Here is a 19,579-nt window from a genome sequence, read left to right on the forward strand (position 1 = left end):
TCTTTTCCCTCCTTTTATAGGATCTCTCAAGATGAGGGATGTAATATTTTTTAAAGAGAAGATTGGATAACACGGAAAGTCTTCCTGGTCTGTGGTCCTGTGGGTGGAGCAAGCATTGGGAAAAGCCTAGGAAAAAAGTTCACATTCATGACTTTTATTTTAGGACTAGTTTTTCTTTGGGAGAGGAAATTATGGCTCTGGAGAACCAGAGGCATAGTTGTCCCAAAGAGGAAATACCTGAAGCAAAACTCAAGGCTCCCTTCTGGATTGTCTATTTGAGTGGAGACAGAGATTCTGGGAGGACAGAGATGAAGGCTGCAGATCTGACCGAAGCATCCCTGCTTTGTATCCATGGGAACTGGGGCACAATCAGGGTGCGGAGGGCAGGGAGTGGTATAAGAAGGAGAAGATGCCCCAAGGGCACTTACATAAGGAAGATCACCAATCTGCCTCTAAGAAATCTACAGAATAATACTATCAGATTATGAATATCTTTGCTGGGTACTCATGACAGTTGAAAGCTGAATCGAAATTAGAGTATTTATAACCTAATTATGATTGATGGAAAGAAACTGTTCTGTGGGCTGAGTCATGCCATGTAGTCTAATAAAGTATCAGTATGCTTAATCTTCTATGCAGATAAAGCCTCCTTGACCTGCACTATATTCATTTTCTCTGATGAAGCAGCATGCATCCTGAAACACTAATTAAAGATTACTTTCAGTCTCTGACACTTTGAAAGGAAAGGCCTGAATGAGAGAATTAGCCTTTGCTTAATTGTTCAAACTATTCAATGTTTAAAGAAAACAAAACAATTAAAATCACTAAAAGTAGAGATTCAACTCAGGGCATCTCCTTAGAACACACTGACCACACATCTGCATAATTAGTTTAAAATGAGACAGCAATTATGATTAACCAACAGCACAGTGTGCTTGGGAAACTGTCCCTCTGCCTTCTATCAATAGCCTTGTAACATCACAGTCCCACAGCTGCACCTCAGAGATATCTACACCCCTCCTCCCTCATTGTACTGACATCAAGTTCAACAAAAAATAAGCCTGTCTTTCCAGGTATCTCAAATTTCAAATTCTGCTTTCAAATTAATCAGGTATATGCAATTCAAATATAGATAATGAGCGTGATACAATTGTTCCCAGACAGATTTTGGGGCACAAAGAAGGGAGTGAGGAGGATAAAAATAGAGAACAGTTAAAATTTGCATTCTAATATGAGGAAAGAAGAAATAGAATGGTTAAAAAAGGAGATTGATTATGGAAAGAAAAAGGTAAAATAATTTTCTTGCAGGTAAATCCTTCCATAGCTTAATGTTGACCAAACTTTTTGCAAGCTTCTAGATCTTGGATCCTGGAACAGTTTGCCTTTAAGGACATTATAATGCTGATGTTTTTCCAAGAAATTTTTTTTTCTAAAAGATGAATTTCAAGGTTTATAGTCTGTGTTTGAGGTTTACTATACATGAACCAAAATGTCTTTATTAACAGAGTTATCCAATACTGAGCAAGCTCCTAATCAATTCTAAATAGCGGAGCAATGCATTGTCAAACCAAATCAGGATGCTTGATCAGTCTACCTGCACAGTTTCATTCCACAGTTAACATATTAACTAAGATGTGCATTGTCTCCACAATGATTTAAAAGTGAGTACTTAATTCTTCCTTTTGAGAATCCATCCATGTAATAATAAATAGTTTAATAAGAGAGAAGAGATCTTCTTACCTGGATCTCTTTCAATTTGGACTGCCAGTCTTGTGTTGGAATTATCCACTCGCCTTGTACTAGAAGAGGCCACAAAAGGGTAAAAGGTCATGATTAGATCCCCCCAAGAGGAAAAGCTGGTTTACAGAACCAGCTGCATGAGTAGAAAATGCAAAGGCAATAGAGCTCACAGGTTAAGATGATTGTTGTAATTTACCATACTGCAGGAAGAAAGGAGTCTCATAATAAGAAATAGAGGGAACAATACAAGAAGCACATGGAGGGGAGAGATGAGTAGTTATCTGATTTGGAGAGAATGGCCTTAGGTCTTAATCAATTTGGAGCACCAGATCTGCAGAATCAAAGCAAGTATTTAGGCCAAGCACAGTGGCTCATGCCTGTAATCCCAACACTTTGGGAGGCTGAGGCAGGCGGATCACTTGAGGTCAGGAGTTTGGCACCAGCCTGGCAAACAGTGTGAAACCCCGTCTCTACTGAAAATACAAAAAAGATTAGCAGGGTGTGGTGGTGCACTCATTTAATCTCAGCTACTTGGGAGGTTGAGGCAGGAGAATCACTTGAAACCGGGAGGTGGAAGTTGCAGTGAGCCGAGATCGTACTACTGCACTCCAGTTTGGGTGACAGAGTGAGACACTGCCTCAAAAGCAAAAACAAAAAAAACCTGCCAATGTAATGCCACCCACTTTCAGAACTTGAAAACAGTGTCCACATAGGTATCTTTCTCTTCAAATTGATTCGAGGAAATTGTGGTGAGTAGTCAACATCTCTACCACTTGGTTTCAAGAGTTGGGTCAACTCTTATAGACCTTTCTTAGGTTGAACCATGAGAATTAAAGCTCTCAGATCTCGTCTGCAGCAATGGTAACAAGTGGCCATGAGAACCAGCTTTGAACCTATTGAACCACGAAAACACCTCTCAGTGCACAGCTTTTGTAAGGCAGCCAGTCCACGGCTTCTGAGAGCCAACTCACTGCAGACTCCTGAGGGGCAACTGATGAACAACAGGCTCTTCAAGTAACCTCCTATACAGATGCTGTCAACCCGCATATGCCTCCAAAACCTCAGCAGTCCTTGAACTCCACACATCCCCAAAACCTTTTGTAAGTGCAGCGATCTGCTCTGCTTGGAGAGGCTATGCCTCCACCTTGGTCCTTTTATTTCCAATATTGAGTGGTGGTCTTTAAAGAATGAAGCATGAAATTGACATCAAGCCTATGAAATTGATGATAGTCAACTGTTTATTATCACCTACAAAATGGCAATTTCAAATGGTTATATCTGATATATTAGCCATTAAGAAAGGACTTCTTACACATATATCAACATCACACATAGGGTTTACTTAAAAATTTGGGCGTAATGAAAGTCCCACTGACAATTGAAAGACTGGTCTTGAACATGCCTGGCTCCTGCCTTTTCTATTACTCTGCTCTTTACTTTCTTTGCTCCAACCTTGTTGGCTTTCCTTTTCCACACCTTCAACATGCCCACATCTTTTAGTCCTGATGCTCCCTCCTCTCCAGGAGCCTTTGCAAATGTTCCCTCTACTTGGGGATCCCTGTCCATTCCCACTCATTTTTCCTCATTGACTCCTCTCATTCTTCAAGTCTCAGCTCACGTTTCACCTTCTCAGGGAAGCTGTCTTGACTCCTGCTCTGCGTGAGACTCCTTTGTCATGTTCTCTTTCATGCATTGTACTTGTACATCTCTTTTGGAGCCCCTGTCAAGGCTAACATCAGTCATAACAATGACAGCTAACATTTATGTAGCACTGCTTGTGTCATGTGCCTGTTCTAAGTACTTTATATGTATTAACTTATTATTGCCTTAAAACGACTCTCTGAGGTAGGTACTCATTATACCCGTTCTCACAGAGGATGAGGCGGAGGCATAGAGAAATTAAGTAGAGTGCCCAAGGTCATAGATCTAACAGGTTGTATAGCCAGAATACAACCTAGGGAGGCTGGCTCTGGAACCTTTACACCACATCATACATCTCTTTGTGTAATTATCTGATTATATCTGACTCTTATTTCAGTCCCTAAGTACCACGAGAGTAAGTTTGTTGCTCACAACTGCCACATAGCAGTCACTCAATAAATATTTGCAGAATAAATTACTGAATGGTCAAAGATAAGGCTACTTCTGAGGTTTTTGTCCTTACAATATTTGCTAAGAAGAAAGAAGACTAGCTGCCAGTCAATGCTGCATATGTGGCTTATGTTTAAATATGATCATTGACATATTCTGTATAATTTAATAAATGACAAGCACTTGTCAGAAACGGTGCTTAAGAAGAAACCTAAAATGCAGACTTCTTTTGTGAGCATGTCTATTGGGAATCAAAACAGATAAAAAGATATTTGGATGGAACTATAATTTGAATATATGAAATGGCTTGTCTTCAGAAAAAAAAAGTATTATTTCTTTTCCTGTTATGTCTTAGACATTTCAGAACCATCTAGGCAAGATCCTGTTGAGTTCTGTGATTCTACAGATGGGCTGGAGAGAAGAAATACTGTGTTACATTTCAGAAAGGCTGTTAACCCCAGCATGTTGTTCTATTACAGCTTCAGTTTTCCTTACAAATACTCTCACAGCAGCTTTGAAAGATAAAAGATCTCGAGGTAGCAGAAAATAGAGCAAACAACAAAATTATTTTTAATGAAGGTTGAAATCCCATGTCTGCAGAGTTAGTCTCTAAATGGAATTTTAATTTCACCTTAAGACCTACCATAAATGGAATTTTCAGCAGCAGAACAAACAACTTTTAAAAGATTAAGACAAAAGAAAGTCATTTACTAAACTCCTTAGGGAACTAAAACACCTTCTAAAACTATGTTCACTAGAAAGCTATCTTTTCAAAAGCCTGTAGAATACAGTCTAAATTCTGATGAGCAATAACTAAGCTAAGCTGTCTGTGTACCCTCAGGACCTCTGGCTCTCCACATATTCTCTAAGAAGGTGGACTGTCAGCCACACTGGGTAATTTGAACTTTTCTCCAGTGCTTTCCTCCTGTAAATTTTTTGCTTACCCTTCAAAGGTGCTAATTAGCTCAGTAATTGGATTTCTGCCTTAACTGTCCAATCACATGAACATCAGCTCTGTAGCTCAAAGAGGAAACAGGGCTTATAACTCACTCCCCAATCTCAGTGGGAACATGAAATCCTAGTACACATTAGGCCTGTGTCTGCATGCATGCTCTTCTTAGCACTTGCCTGACAAAGTCACTGTGCAGTGCTGGGTAATGCTGTCCTGAGCACTACAGAACAAGAGTCATGTAACAGGTCTCTCCAGAGAAGTGGACTTACTGAGAAGCACCCCTCTCTTATGTTAATATGAAATGCAGACAGCAGAGCTGGCTTCTTCTCTTTAAACTTGGCCTTCTCACTCCCTGGTCAGTCTCTCTACGTCAAGTACTTTCTTTCTCAGTTTCATCTGAGCAACTTAAATAATTTAAAAGTAATTTTCTATATTGATAATGCTTCAAATTCCCCTTTGTCAGTATACACAATCTATGGTAAAAGTTGTCTCATTTTTTGGTGAGGGAATATTGCTGGCTGGAGTGAGAAGTTTGGTGGGGGTCTGTTCATATGGCAAATCCTAGATGGAGTTAAAAATAGACTGTAATTCTATCCATAGGCAGGGCAACCTTAAAGAAATCCAAACAATGAGAAGGCAGCCAGAGTTTAAATACAAGGGCATTGTCTCCTTTAAAACTGATTATACACACAAGGTATAGCTGGGTTTGTTTTTCCACCTTTCATTGCTGCTGCCACTAACAATTGTATTAGTTCTTGCAAAGTCAGTGGCACTCTGCTGTCACCACGCAGCTCAGAATGATTTGGCATGAGACATTTCCTGAGGACATACTGCTGTACAGTACTCAGGGTCACCCTCAGGTGACCTCCAGCCTTACTGAGGACATACTGCTGTACAGTACTCAGGGTCACCCTCAGGTGACCGCCAGCCTTACTGGGCCTGGGTTTGACTTTTCTTACATTTGCCCTGTAAGACCACAAAGCATAGCTCAGTTTGGCTGTTTCTTTGCTCAAGTTTGGCAGATGATCTGGGATAAAAATGGCTATGAGTGTTGGGTGTTTTCCTTCTACTGGATTTTGATACGAATTTTCAGTACTTTGAATGTTTGGAGCACCAACAACTTTGAGTTTTAAGAAAATTTTGTTGGTTCTTTATATTTCTTTTGTTTGTTTGTTTTTTCTGTTTTGTTTTTGTTTGTTTTTTTGAGACAGAGTCTTACTCTGTCACCCAGGTTGGAATGCAGTGGCACGATCTCGGCTCACTGCACCTCCGCCTCCTGGGTTCAAGCGATTCCCCTGCCTCAGCATCCCGAGTAGCTGGGATCACAGGCATGTGCCTTCACGCCTGGCTAATTTTTGTATTTTCAGTAGAGATGGGGTTTCACCCTGTTGGCCAGGATGGTCTCGATCTCTTGACTTTGTGAGCTGCCTGCCTTTGTCTCCCAAAGTGCTGGGATTACAGGCATGAGTCACCACACCCGCGCTTTTCTTTATATTTTACCCAGTTTTCTTTAGTTGCCCCCACTAGGGAAAATTTGTTATAAATACCTAGCATGTCATTACTAGAAATTGAACTACTATTGTCATTTGTAAGAATTATGAGAGGGTGAGCTCCTTTATAATTGCCTAATATATAATCAGTGTTTCTCCATATTCCATGGGCACCTGAAAAGGTTTTTTTCATTTTCTGTATGTAAGTGTGTTTGTGCATGTGTGTGCACATGCGTGTGTCTATATGTTGTATATATATTGAATGTAACATATATTGAAGTTACATTATTAATTATGTTATTTATATCTTCTATAGCCTTATCGAATTTTTGATCACTTGATTGATCATGAACTAAGAAAAGTGAGTCATATTTTCTACCACTACTGTGTTTCTACTTTTTAAATAAAATTTCCTTTTTTTCCCTATAAGTTTTGCTATGTGAATTAATGCATTGCTATTGATAGCTTATATTTAAACTGTGAATTTTAGTCTTTGGCATTATAAAATGTTTTTAATCCTAATGGCTTTTGTCACAAATACATCTGTGTTTAATATTAGGCCACAATAGTAGCTTTAATTTGTTTGCACTTGCATAATGCTTTTACTTATTCTTTTATTTTCAGCTTTTCCAAGTCACCATCTTTAAGGTGTGTCTTTTAATTGGGTGTCCAGGAAGATGTATTTGGTCATAGTCCATCTTCATTGTTTATGTTATTATGCTTTCTAATTGTATTGTTTCTTTGATTTTTAAACATATTACACTATAGTCTGATTATAAAATCATAAAGACAATACTACAGAATCAGAAATTATAAGACAATACTATGAAAAACTTTGTACCAATAAATTTGAAAACATAAATGAAATAGGTAATCTCCCATAAAAGTGTAACATACTAAAAGTTACTGCAGAATTAAAACAAAAGAAGAGGCTGGGTACAGTGGCGTAGACCTATAATCCCAGTAATTTGGGAGGCTGAGATGGGTGGATTACTTGAAGTCAGGAGTTTTGAGACCAACCTGGCCAACACAGTGAAACCCTGTCTCCACTAAAAATATAAAAATTAGCTGGGTGTGGTGGTGCACCATTGTAATCCCAGCTACTTGGAAGGCTGAGGCAGAAGAATCACTTAAACTTGGGAAGCAGAGGCTGAAGTGAGCTGAGATTTTGCCACTGCACTCCAGCCTGGTTGACAGAGCAAGACTCTGTCTGATAAGAAAAGAAAAAAAGAAGAATAGCCCTGTAACTATTAAACAAACAGAATCAGTAGGTAAACAAATACCCAAACATGGCTGGGCGTGGTGGCTCACGCCTGTAATCCCAGCACTTTGGGAGGCCGAGGTGAGTGGATCATTTGAGGTCAGCAGTTTGAGACCAGTCTGACCAACATGGTGAAATCCCATCTCTACTAAAATTACAAAAAACGTTAGCCAGGCATGGTGACACATGTCTGTAGTCCCAGCTACATGGGAGGCTGAAGCAGGGCAATTGCTTGAACCTGGGAGACAGAGGTTGTAGTGAGCCAAGATCGTGCCAATGTACTTCAGCCTGGGAGATAGAGCGAGATTCTGTTTCCAAAAAAAAAAATACCCAGACATACAAAAATACAAATATTTGATGAGAATGATTTTTAAAAAAAGGAATAAAGCTGAAGGAAGAAAGAGAGGCAGGGAAAGAGAATGAGAGTGGAAGAGAGAAAAGAGATATAATAGAAGTTAACTGTACTGAAAAATAGGAGTACAACTACTTATTACTCCATTGTTGCTGTGTAGAATTCTTCTACTGGTAATGCATACTGTTATTAATTAGTATACATTCTTTCTGTTGCTTCTGAATGCTTTTAAGATTTTTTTTTTTGTTATTAGTGCTCTGAAACCTCACTATTTTGTGTAGAAATGTGAATTTATTTTAGTTTATTATGGTCATGACTTAGATTCCTCAATCTGAGGATTCATGTCTTTCATCAATTTTGAAAATTTTCTATTATTTTCTCTGAAAATTGTGCTTCTCCCTATTTGTTTTATGCCTTCTTCCAGGAACTTCTAGACTTCTAGTTGACATTTTTCATTTTGTCCTCCAAGTCTCTTAATTTCTCTGGAATATTTCTCATTTCTTTATCTTTCTCTGTTACATTCTGGCTGGTTTTCTTAGATTGACTGCTTTCTAGATTAGCTGTGTTTAATATACTATTTAACTTGTCTATTATACTATACATTTTAATGACTATATGCATTTGTTTTTATGAGTCATTTGTTCCAATTTGTCATTTTTTTCATAACATCTTGGCATTTTAGTTTCATTTCTTTTTATACAACTTTTTATTGTAAATACATATATGATTATTTCTTTACTTATCTTTAGCTTTGGAGAGTCAAAATCTGCTATTTGTTTTATTTCCTGATTCTTGTTTATGATGAATATTTTTCTCTTTTATTCTGTAGTACTGGATTGAAAGTTCCTTTCTAGTCAGTTTTTATTGTGGAATTAGTTGAAGATATGTCATGTTCTTTAAGAATAATTTTACACTGACTTCATCAGGAACTCTAGGGATATTACACACCAGTACCATTTTTGTGTTAACTTCTCAACATGAGAATTTCCAAATATGGATAGCATAGTTTTGAACTCCAAACCCACATGTGATGAAAGATTAGTATTGTCCATTCACAATGGAGACTTGTCCCACTCTTCCCTCTCTCTGACCAATTGAGATTCCTTGTTCCTTCTCTATGTTGGGTGTTTCACATCTTCACTGATGGGGAAGACCTTCAGGGCTCCAGCTTTATGTGGAAGTCTCAGTTGAAACTTTCTGCTTCTGTAGGACTAACACTTCATAACCTAGCCTGGCATAGTTTTAAAATGCCAGCCCCTATGTTACTGAGACCCACAGCCCTGACCCACCACTCACTCCATTCTCCCCAGGCAGTGATAGTGGGTTTTGCTGTTTTCTGTTCTCTCTTTCTTTCTAGCCCTTGGGCATTTTCTAACTTTCTTGTTATGCTCAAACATATATCTAGAAGGAATTTTACCACCTATGATTTTTTGATACTTTTAGCAGGCGTGAAAGTTTTGAGATTATCTAATCTTGCTACAGCTCTGGAACTGAAAACTTCCAGACCAAATTTTCATAAAGAAAAGATAATACAAGTTAACCATACTGAAAATAGGAGTACAACTACATATTACTCCACTGTTGCTGTGTAGAAGTCTTCTATTGGTCTTTGTGAGTTTTAGTCTTTTTTGTTTTAGTTATACTACTTTTTAGTTTTAGTCTTAGTTATATAACTTTTCAAAGTAATTAAGTTAAAAAACTAATTTTTTTTTTTCATTTTACACTTATAAAGCTTGCTGAGTTTTATATCACTCTCTCCACAAGGATCTTATCATGACAGGGTCTGAATCAACCTTTTATCTCTCTGTTTACATTCCCTGAATGCTTTTCTGGTCTCCTCTATTCTCCTACAGATAAACTGCAAAATATGCTCAGCAACCACACTGTGTTCAGCCTACCTCAAGGTGAAGTTTCTAGGATTCTGTGTAAATATACATGTGTGCTCACAGGCAGCCATACAGGCATAATGAAGCAATTCTATTACCTCCTAATGTTATTGTAAAAGTCTATTTCCTGAAAGTTTTGAAGCCTGCAATGAAAGAATACCCTATACAGAATATTGGTATCCAAAAGATTATATTGTCGTAATGCCATATGAATCTGCAGTAGAGAAAGCTAAGCATGAATAAGAACAATGAATACATGCAGGTTGATTGTATTCTTCTGGAAAGATGGAGTTGGTGTAGTTTTCCTTATTCCTCTACTTGGTACAACTAAAACCCTGCATTTTACATATAATAAAAACACCTTCGGAAAGGTAAAAGGAAAAAGCAGACCATCTGGGCATCATGGGATCCAAAGAAAAACACTGTGGTAAGTTTCTCTGTTTTTCTTTTTGCCTTATATAACCCAGAAACACCTAGAGAAGCAAAAGAAGAAAAGAAAGGATCAACAAACCCCTGATCTGTCTAGCTTGAGACTCAGGAAAGGCACAGCCTAACAAGACAGAAAACTGTAGGTCATAACCCCTCTGTAACAGCCAAATTCCACAGATAAAACCATAGCCCTATGCCTACCTGTACCAGTGACAGCAGAAGGAGGGAGACAAATTCCTAGGAAGACAGGAGTGGGTCCCTGCTGAAACCTGACCTTCAAACCAAAAACAAATTAAAGCCTGAAAACCAAGCTGCCAGTTCTGGGTAAAGTCCCCGACTGCAGTGAGAATTTCCTCCATGCCTTTCAGCCAATTGAATGGTGCTTTTCCCAGGTTGCCCATTGACCAATCAGCATGTACTCACCCATTCTGAGCCCATAAAAACCTGGGACTCAGCCACACTTTGGGAATACCCACCTTTGGGTAGGGGCTACCTACTTTAGGTCCTCTCTCTACTGAGAGCTGCTGTGTCATTCAATAAAGCTCTTCTCTGCCTTGCTCACTCTGATTGTCTGCATAACCTCATTCTTCTTAGACACAGGACAAGACCCTGGGACCTGCCAAATAATGGGTGCAAAAAGGGCTGTCACACATCCCTGGCCAGCTCTCTGAGCTGCGGGCAGCGGCATGCTCCTGTTCACTGGACCAAGAAAAAAGAAGAGCTGTGATCCTTCTGGGGGCCCAGACCTCTGGGCTTTCTGAGCCAGAGCTGTGACATAGCTATCAAGCCCCCTTGGGGCTTCCTCCAATTGCTGGTGTCTCTGAGTTTTTGGGTTCCACCATGTTCCCTTTGTCCAGCGACTGGCACTTAAGGCAGAAACTGCCTGTGGTATGCCTGGTCCAGCTGCAGACTCACATGGACCAGGCATCTATGCCGGCACCTGGCGCTGCCTACCTGGCCCCACTGCAGCAACCTGTGTGCCTGGTTGTGTGCTGTGGTCAGACCTCACACCTGCTTGCCCACACACCCCTCACCATTCTGCCTTGGATGTGGGATCCAGGCCAGTAGCACAAGCCAAGCACAGCCTGCTGGGCTGAATGGGCGGAGCCATACCAGAGGTGCTGTCTGTGGAGTCTTCCGCTGGTGAAGCGGGCCCCAAAGAATCCTGTCACCAGCAAAGACTGAGTGAGAAACCTAGACTTCCTCCCTTGCCAGCCAATAATGAGGTGCCCCTTCCCTTCTTGCTGAGATAGTATCAAAAGAGACTGAGTTCAGACTTTCATAATTTTCCTGGGTAAGGAGACCACATGGGGAGCAGTAATGAGGTACTAGTATCCCTCCCATTCAGGAAAGTATCAATAAAGGCTTAGTGGGGAATCTGAACTCCCACCCCTTATCAAGCAATAACAAGAAACTTTCCACCTTCTTTCATCTCAGGAGTCAATAGAGGCTGAGTAGGGAACCTGGACTTCTAACCCCGGCTGAAAGTAACAAAGCAGCAGCCCCTTTTCTCCTGCCAGAATGGTGTCAGAAACAGCGAGCTGAAACAAAAGTGTAAATATTATCCAGAGGCTCATAATACATAATAGCACCCAAAATGTCCAGAGTTCAATAGAAAACTACTTACAATCAGAAACAAAGAAGAAGATCTTGAAATGAATTTAAAAAGACAATAGATGCCAAAATTGAGATGGCAAAATTATCTGACAAATATTTTAAATTACCAATCATAAAAATGTTTCAATGAGCAATTAAGATCACTTGAAATAAATGAAAAAAGAGACCTTCAGCAGAAAAAAAAAAGAGAGAAAGCTTTGGCAAGGAAATAGAAGATATAAAGAGGAATCAAACATATTTTATAAGTGAAAACTATAATAACTAATTTTTTTTTTGAGACAGCATCTTACTCTGTCATCCATCCAGGCTGGAGTGTAGTGGTGCCATCTCAGCTCATTGCAACCTTCGCCTCCAGGGTTCAAGTGATTTTCCCACCTCAACCATTGGGACTACACGTGTGTGCCACCACATTTGGATAATTTTTGTATTTTAGTAGAGATGGGGTTTCATCATGTTGGCCATGCTGGTCTTGAACTTCTGAGCTCAAGCAGTCCACTGGCCTCAGCCTCTCAAAGTGCTGGGATTACAGGCATGAGCTGCAGTGCCCGGCAAATCACTAAAATTTTAAAAATGAAGTCCCCAACAGCAGAATAAAGGGAAGATAAAAGAATCATTGAACTGGAAGACAGAACAATAGATTGTTGTTTGCAATCTGAACAACAGAGATAAAATAGACTGAAGAAAAAAATGAACAAAGTCTCCAAAACCCATGGGACTATAATTAAAGAACAAAAATCAGGGTCCCATAAGGAGAGATGTTGGAAATAAAGCTGAAGAAATTCACACCAAAACACATTATAGTCAAGCTTCTAAAATCTAAACACAAAGAAAAGCTCTTGAAAGCAGCAAGAAAGAAACACCTTATCTACAGGGGAAAAATTCTGAATTATTGCAGATTTCTTACTAGAAACCATAGAGGTTGGGAAAAAAGGGCATAACATGTTTTTAAGTGCTGAAAGAAAATAATTGTCAGCTTAGATTCCTATATACAGTGAAGATATCCTTTTGGAATGAAGAAAATTTCATTCCAAGATATTCTTAAAGGAAGAAAAACTAAGAGACTATGTCAACAGGTGTTCTACCCTGAAATAATAGGTAAAGAATGTTCTCTAAGAAAAGAAAAAAAAAGAAAGAAAAGAAAAAAATGAAACTTAAGACATCAGGAAGGAAAAAAACACAGTAAGCAAAAGTATGGGTAAATACAATAGACATTCTTCTCAAGTGTCTTCTAAATTATGTTTAATGGTTGAATCAAAAATTATACAGTTGTCAATATAGTTCTAAATGTACATAGAGAAAATATTCATAACATCATAGTACAAGCAGGAAGCTAAAGGGACATGAAAAGACTTCTATATTTCATTTGAAAAGGTTAAATGACAGCACCAATAGATTTTGATCAATTATTTATATATCATGTAGTACCTAGAGCAACCACTAAAAGATACACTCACAAATATATTATTTATTTAATAAACCAAAATGGAATTCTGAAAAATGTTCAAGAAACACATAAGAATCACGAAAAAACAAATGGAAATTACAAACAGAGCAAACAAAAAATTTGGTAATGCATATAAGCCCTAATATGTTAATAATTACACCAAACATAAATAAACCAAGACAAAATAGCAAGTAGATTAAAAACTATGACCTATGCTGCCTACACACTTCAAATATGGTAACACAGCCCAACTGAAAACAAAAATGACAAATATATACTATGTAAACATTAGTCAAATAAATGATTATGGCTATGTCAATATCAGATAAATTAGACTCCACAACAAAGAAATCTGCTAAAGACAGAAATGAACATTGTATGATAAGAGGGTTAATATACCAAGAAAACACATCAGTTCTAAATATGTTTAAGTCGAACACTCAATTGCAAAATATGTGAACCCAAAACTAATAGAACTGAAAAAGCAGACAAATCCACAATTACAGAGGGAGACTTCAACACCCATGACTTAACAACTGATAAAAAGACCAGACAGAAAATCAACAATGATATAGAAGAATTCAATGACACTATCAACCAACATTACCAAATCAACATTTATCGCACACTCCACCCAACAACAGTAGACTCCATATTCTTTTCAAGTGCCCACAGAGAGTGTACCAAGATAGACCATTTTTCTGGGACATAAAATGAACTCCACAAATTCTTAAAAAGTGAAATCATACAGAGTTTGTTCTCCAACCATAATGAACTTAAACTAGAAATACATATCACAAAGAAAACAAGAAAATATCCAAACATTTGGAAACTGAACAACGTAATTCTAAATAAACCATGGATCAAAGTTTCAACAGAAATAGAAACACACACACACACACACACATGGGGGGGGAGAGAAAGAAGAAATAGAAATATATTGAACTGAAAGAAAATGGAAATAAAGATATCAAGATATGTCTAACAAAGCTAAAGCAGTGTTGAAAGAGAAATCTATAGCACTAAATATACACATTACAAAAAGTATCAAATTCATAGCCTATGGTCTCACCCCAAGAATTTAGAAAAAGAAGAGCAAAGAGATCCCAAAGCAAGCACAAGAAATGAAATAAAGAGCAAACACTGGTGGAATTGAAAAATAAATGAGAAAATCAAAGAGCAAAAAGCTGGTTCTTTGAAAATATCAATCAATAACTAGACAAATCTCTAGTTTGGCTAGACAAATCTCTAGCCAAACTGACAAAGAGGAGAGAAAACACAAATTACAAATAACTGTACACACTACAGACCCTCCAGGTATCAAAAAGGTAACAGAGAATATTACAAATATTTTTATATGCATGAATTTTACAATCTAAATGAAATGGACCAATTCCTCAAAAAAAAAAAAAAACCCACCAATTACCATAACTTGCCCATTATGAAATACATAATTTAACAGTCCTGTAACTATTAATGCCATTTAACTGGTAACTTAAAAACTCCCCACAAAATGAATCTCCAAGCTCTGAAGGCTTCACTGAAAAATTCTACCACATGTTTAATAAAGAACTAACAACAATTATACTTAACCTCTTTCAGAAATTATAAAAACAAGAGACACTTTCCTATTTATTTCATGAAGCTAGTACTACCCTGATATAAAAACCTGACAAAAACGGTATGAAAAAAATAAAAGATAAATATCTCCCATGAATACAAATCCAAAAATCCTTAAAAATATATTAGCAAACAAAATTCAGCAATATATAAAAATAATTATATACCACGACAATGTGGGCTTATTCCAGGGATGCAAGCCTGGTTCAATGTACCAGTCTTTCTCTCCTCTTTGTCAGTTTGGCTAGAGATTTGTCTAGCCAAACTAGAGATTTGTCTAGTTATTGATTGATATCATCAAAGAACCAGTCAATATAATCCACTATACCTCACATGGTAAAGAAGAAAAATCACATATTCACATAGACAAACACAGAAAAAAGCAATTGACAAGACTCTTATGATTTCTTTTTTTAGAAAACTCTCAGAAAAATAGAATTAGATGGGAATTTCTTCACTTGATGAAGGCCATCTATAAAAACCTACAGCAATGCTGTACTTAATGGTGACAAATTGAATTCCTTCCGCATAAGATTGGAAAAACTGCAAGGATGTCCACTTTAGCTGCTCTTATTCTTTTTATTTATTTTTTAACTTTTAAGTTCAGGGATACATGTGCAGACTTGTCATATAGGTAAACTTGTGTAATGAGGGTTTGTTAGACAGATTATATCATCACCCAGGTATTAAGCCTAGTACCCATTAGCTATTTTTCCTGATACTCTCTCTCCTCTTACCCTCCATCCCCTGATAGGTCCCCGTGGATGTTTTTCTCCTCTCTGTGTCCATGTGTTCTCATCATTTACCTCCCACTTGTAAGTGAACATGAAGTATCTGGTTTTCTGTTTCTGTGTTAGTTTGCTGAGGATAATGGTTTCCAGCTCCATCCATGTTTCTGCAAAGGATATGATCTCTTTCTTTTTATGGCTTCGTAGTATCCCATGGTATATATGTACCACATTTTCTTTATCCATCCCAACACTGATGGGTATTTAGGTTGATTCCATGTCTTTGCTACTGTGAATAGCGCTGCAATGAACATACACGTGCATATGTCTTTATGATAGACTGATTAATATTCCTTTGGGTATATACCCAGTAATGGGATTGCTAGGTCAAATGGTATTTCATTTTTAGGCCTTTGAAAATCACCACACTGTCTTTCACAATGTTTGAACTAATTTACACTCCCACCAACAGTGTATAAGCATTCCTTTCTCTCTGCAACTTACCAGGATCTATTGTTATTTGACTTTTTAATAATAGCCATTCTGACTGGTGTGAGATGGTACCTCACTGTGGTTTTGGTTTGCATTCCTCTGATGATTAGTGATGCTGAGCCTTTTTTTTTTTTTTTTCATATGCTTGGTTGCATGTATGCCTTCTTTTGAAAAGTGTCTGTTTATGTCCTTTGCCCACTTTTTAATGGGTTGTTTTTCTCTTGTAAATTTGTTTAAATTCCTTATAGATGCTGGATATTAGACCTTTGTCAGATGCATAGTTTGCAAAAATTTTCTTCCATCCTGTAGGTTGTGTGTCTACTCTGTGGATAGTTTCCTTTGCTGTGCAGAAGCTCTTCTGTTTAGTTAGACCCCATTTGCCAATTTTTGCTTTTGTTGTAGTTGCTTTTGATGTCTTCAGCATGAAATCTTTGTCTGTTCCTATGTCCAGATGGTATTGCCTAGGTTGTCTTCCAAGGTTTTTATAGTTTTGGGTTTTACATTTAAGTCTTTAATCCAACTTGAGTTAATATTTGTATATAGTGTAAGGAAGGGGTCCAGTTTCAATTTTCTGCATATGGCTAGCCAGTTATCCTAGCACCATTTATGTCCTTCATTGCTTGTTCTTGTCAGGTTGTAGGTGTGTGGCTTTATTTCTGGGTTTTCTATTCTGTTCCATTGGTATATATGTCTGGTTTTGGACCTGTACCATACTGTTTGGGTTACTGTAGTCTATCACTGATGGGTATTTTGGCTTATCAGATTGAGGACGTTCTTTTATCTTAGTCTGTTTAATGTTTTTATCACAACATAGTGTTATATTTTGTAAAATGATTTTTCTGGATCAATTGAAATGGCCAAGTGGGTTTTTCTCCCATTCTATTAATATAATGCAACATATTAATTGATTGCTATGTATTGAACCACCCCAGAATTCTCATTTGATCAGAGTGTATAATCCTAATAGACCATTGAATTTGGTTTGATCATATTTTTTGAGAATTTTTGCATCCATATTCATAAGAGATATTGGCCTGAGGTTTTCTTTTCTCATGATGACACTCTCTGGCTTTGGTGTCAGGGTAATATTGGCCCCACAGAATGAGTTAGGGATTGTTCCTTTCTTTGTTATATTTTGAAAGATTTGAGAATGATTGGTGTTAATTCTTCTTTCAACATTTTATACAATTCATCATTGAAGTCAACTAGTCCTGGGCTTTTTCTTTGTAGAGCATTTAAAAAGAATTACTGATTAATTCTTTTTATTATACTTGTTACAGGTCTATTTAGATTTTCTGTTTATTCTTCAGTCAGCTTTGGTAGTTTGTATGTCTCTGGAATTTCTCGACTTCATCTACGTTTTCTAATTTGTTGAAATACAAGGGTTCATAGAATTCTCTTATAGTCCTTTTAATTATTTAAAGCTAGTTATTGTCCTCACTTTTATTTGCAATTATAGTACGTTGAGTCTTGTTTTTAACTTGGCCATTCTAGCTAAAGGTTTGTCGATTTTGTTTATGTTTTCAAAAAATAAACTTTTGGGTTTTTTTATTCTATCATTTTTCTACTCTTCATTTTCATTTATCCCTAGTCTAGTCATTCTGTCTGCTTGTTTTGGGTTTGGTACACTCTTCTTTTTCTAGTTCTTTAAGGTGGAAAGTTAGGTGATTGATTTGAGATCTTTAAAAATAAATGTTTTTTTGAGATGAGGTCTCACTATGCTGCCCAGGCTGGTCTTGAACTCCTGACCTCAACAATCCTCCTGCCTCAGCCTCTGAGTAGCTAGGATTACAGGCATAGGCCACACACCTGGTAATATCTTTCTTCTTCTTCTTCTTATTATTATTTTTAGAGACAGGGTCTTGCCCCTGTCACCCAGGCTAGAGTGCAGTGGCATGATCATAGCTCACTGAAGTCTCTAACTAATTTCTAGGCTCAAGCAATCCTCCCACCTCAGCCTCTTCAGTAGCTAGAACTACGGGTGTGCACCATCACGTCCAATTAATTAAAAAAAAAAAAAAACTTGGAAGACCCATCTGTCACTATGTTGCTCAGGCTGGTGGTATTAAACTTTAGACCTTGAGTGATCATTCTGTCTTGCCCTCCCAAAAGTGCTGCAATTACAGGCATGAACACCCACCATGTCTGGCCTTATTTTAAAAATCTAGGTATTTACATCTATGAATTTTCCTCTGAGAATGGGTCTTCCTACATCCCATAAGTTTTAATAAATTATATTTTATTTTCATTCATCTCAAAGTAGTTTTAAATTTTCTTTGTGATTTCTTCTTAGAACCATTGGTTGCTTGTGTGTTTTAATTCATACATAGTTGGAAAATTTCAAAATTTGCTCTTGCTATTAATTTTCTATTTTATACTATTGTGGCTGAAGAACATTCTTGTATAATTTCAGTTTTTAAAAATTTATTGAGGATTGTTTTATGGTCTAGTAGATGGCCCATTGTAGAGAACAATCCATGTACAGTTGAAAAGAGTGTGTACCTGAAAAACTTTTGCCTTGCAAAACATTTTGTTAAGAGGACTAAAAGACAAGCTACAGACTGGAATGAAATATTTGAAAAACATATATCCAAGAGAGTACAACTATCTCAAATAGGTAAGACACTCTCAAAACTCAACAGTAGGAAAAAAAGTCCAATTAGAAAATGAGCAAAAGACATGAATAAACATTTCACTGAAGGGACTATAGAGATGGCAAATATGCTCATGAAAAGATACTCAAAATCGTTAGCCATTGCAGAAATGCAAATTAAATCCAGTGAGATATCACTGTATACCCCTCAGAATTGCTAAAATAAAAAATAGTGAAAACATGAAAATACTGCCAAAGATATGAAGAAACTTGACCTCTCATACATTGTTGGTGGAGATGTAAAGTGGCATAGCCCCTCCGGAATAGTTTTACAGCTTCTTTAAAAAAGAAAAAGAAAACAAAAAAAATTACATTATGAGACAGCAATGACATTCTTGGACAATTATGTTCACATAAAAACCTATAAGCACGTGTCTAAAGCAGCTTTATTCATAATAGCTCCAAACTGGAAATAATCCAGAAGTCCTTAAATGGATGACTTATTAGACTCTGACACATCCATATTATGGAACTACTCGGCAATATAATAAAACAAACTACTGATACACACAACTTGGATGAATCGCCACTGAATTACGTTGTGTGAAAATAGCCAAACCCAAAAGGTTAAACAGTGTATGATTCCATTTACATAACATTCTTGGAATGACAAAATTATGAAAATGGAGAACGGATTAAAGGTTGAATGAGTTAAAAAGGGGTGAGGGCAGGAAGGAAGTATGTGTGCTCTCCAACAGGAGTGGTCTCTGTGGTGATGGAAATCAGGTTTTTTGTTTGTTTGTTACACGTCACTAATTTGAAGCTTGGATGTATCTAGATCATCTTCTCTATCTTGAATGTATAAACATCAATACCTAGGTTGC

General features: G+C 37.3%; 1 protein-coding gene across 4 annotated transcripts in view; it reads right to left on the bottom strand.

Moving 5' to 3' along the window:
* PCNX2 (pecanex 2) overlaps positions 1-19,579 on the bottom strand; it is a 308,138-nt gene that overhangs the window by 69,463 nt on the left and 219,096 nt on the right. For all 4 annotated transcript variants that reach the window (XM_064383610.1, XM_064383609.1, XM_064383611.1 and 1 more), the window contains exon 24: positions 1,741-1,799. In XM_064383610.1, the coding sequence (XP_064239680.1) occupies positions 1,741-1,799 (59 nt within the window). The remainder of the gene's footprint in view (positions 1-1,740; positions 1,800-19,579) is intronic.

The sequence above is a fragment of the Aotus nancymaae genome, unplaced genomic scaffold (assembly GCF_030222135.1).
Source record: "Aotus nancymaae isolate 86718 unplaced genomic scaffold, 86718_ANA_hifiasm-v0.15.2.pri h1tg000032l_0, whole genome shotgun sequence".
In the NCBI taxonomy this organism is placed as follows: Eukaryota; Metazoa; Chordata; class Mammalia; order Primates; family Aotidae; genus Aotus; species Aotus nancymaae.